General features: G+C 36.3%; 1 protein-coding gene across 2 annotated transcripts in view; it reads left to right on the top strand.

Moving 5' to 3' along the window:
- LOC117415262 (tumor necrosis factor receptor superfamily member 6-like) overlaps nucleotides 1-1,418 on the top strand; it is a 6,723-nt gene extending 5,305 nt beyond the window's left edge. For both annotated transcript variants that reach the window (XM_034025368.3, XM_034025369.3), the window contains exon 9: nucleotides 1-1,418. This exon is cut by the window's left edge and continues 194 nt beyond it. In XM_034025368.3, the coding sequence (XP_033881259.2) occupies nucleotides 1-90 (90 nt within the window). In that variant the 3' untranslated portion in view covers nucleotides 91-1,418.
- The last annotated feature ends 303 nt before the right edge of the window (nucleotides 1,419-1,721 follow it).

Below are 1,721 nucleotides of genomic sequence, written 5' to 3'. Positions count from 1 at the left end.
TATTCCAATTTGATAAAGAAGCTCCAGGAAATGAAACTAAACCAAAATGCAGATGCAATACTCAGGGAAGTCGGCAACTGTTCAAAATGAAAATGGAGACTGTGATTGTGAAGATGCGTAGCCCTTTCCAGTGTGTTATAACAACAAGAAGTGCCAAGGTCACAGTGAGCATTTATCATCTGCGGCAGGCGTTTTCAACTGGGGGTACTTCTAAGGGACATAGGGGGTACGCAGGATGACTTATTAATGCACAAATAAAATGAAAGTAAGAGAAAATAATGAGCTTGAATTTTTAAAAATTGTATTATATAGTCTCTAAACCACGATGTATACTTATTTAATCTTTGTTTAGCATCTGAAAATTAACGGCTAATGGGGGGGGGGGGGATTTATCACGTCCACATTTTCCACCTGTACGCATGCACAATTTCATTTGTGTGGATTTCCACTTTGATAAGAACATAAGAAAGTTTACAAACGAGAGGAGGCCATTCGGCCCATCTTGCTCGTTTGGTTGTTAGTAGCTTATTGATCCCAGAATCTCATCAAGCAGTTTCTTGAAGGATCCCAGGGTGTCAGCTTCAACAACATTACTGGGGAGTTGATTCCAGATCCTCACAATTCTCTGTGTAAAAAAGTGCCTCCTATTTTCTGTTCTGAATGCCCCTTTATCTAATCTCCATTTGTGACCCCTGGTCCTTGTTTCTTTTTTCAGGTCGAAAAAGTTGACATTGTCAATACCTTTTAGAATTTTGAATGCTTGAATCAGATCACAGCCTAGTCTTCTTTGTTCAAGACTGAATAGATGCCTTTTAAACCCAGGATAATTCTGATCGCTCTTCTTTGCACTCTTTCTAGAGCAGCAATATTTGTTTATTACCGCGTCTGCATTTTATTAACAGCAATAGCGTCTGGTTGAATATGTGTTCGGTGTTTGATGCAATACATTTCCTACTTGCAATAAAAAAACAAAGGAAAACACAAAGGTCAAAGTTATACAGAGTCCCTTTGGATCATTTTTAGAGACCATCACAGTGGCTTGGCAAGTAGCACATTTTAGTTTTTTCCAATGAGCCTGTGTTAACTCCTAGCCAGTGCTGAGTGCAAGGCCACTACACTGAAGTACAGGTCAGAATGTATCAGATAAACCAAGAAATGTCTAATTGTTTACAGCTGTTTTGAAGCCTGCACTTTAATAAAAAGGATATATATATTTAGTTTTTTATTGTAAATTCAAAAATATAGTAACGCTATATTGTTCTAATAATGTTTTAGGGTAATGCGTATCTGAAATGTATTCATGTTTAATAAAATGTGCGAGATTTCCAAAACCCACATGGGAATGCTTTATTATTATGTGGTTTCATTGTTAAATCATAAATAAATTAACACAAAAATAAAAATGCATTTTTACACTATGTTGCATAGCTTCCCATTGTATGGTTACATTTCCAATACTGTCTTTGTACAAAGGCAGCCTTAGAGAAGCTTTTTCCAGGGGATTTGAGGAACCATTTCTATTACTGTGTATTCATGAGAAGGTCCATCTGAAAATGAGTTCAGGCTTTTTGTTAATGCAGGAACTGTGCAATAGAAAAAGTGAAAATGTGAAATGTGAAGCAGTTTAGCTTTCCCACACTAGATGGCGGTATTTTGCTAAATATGAGTGTTACTGATTTAACCTCTACCTAAATATTTAACAATGAAAAAATCCTTCTAAA

Source organism: Acipenser ruthenus, chromosome 7 (genome assembly GCF_902713425.1).
Source record: "Acipenser ruthenus chromosome 7, fAciRut3.2 maternal haplotype, whole genome shotgun sequence".
In the NCBI taxonomy this organism is placed as follows: domain Eukaryota; kingdom Metazoa; phylum Chordata; class Actinopteri; order Acipenseriformes; family Acipenseridae; genus Acipenser; species Acipenser ruthenus.
The sequence above is the reverse complement of the archived record's forward strand: the minus strand, read 5'-3'. Positions and strand labels throughout refer to the sequence as shown.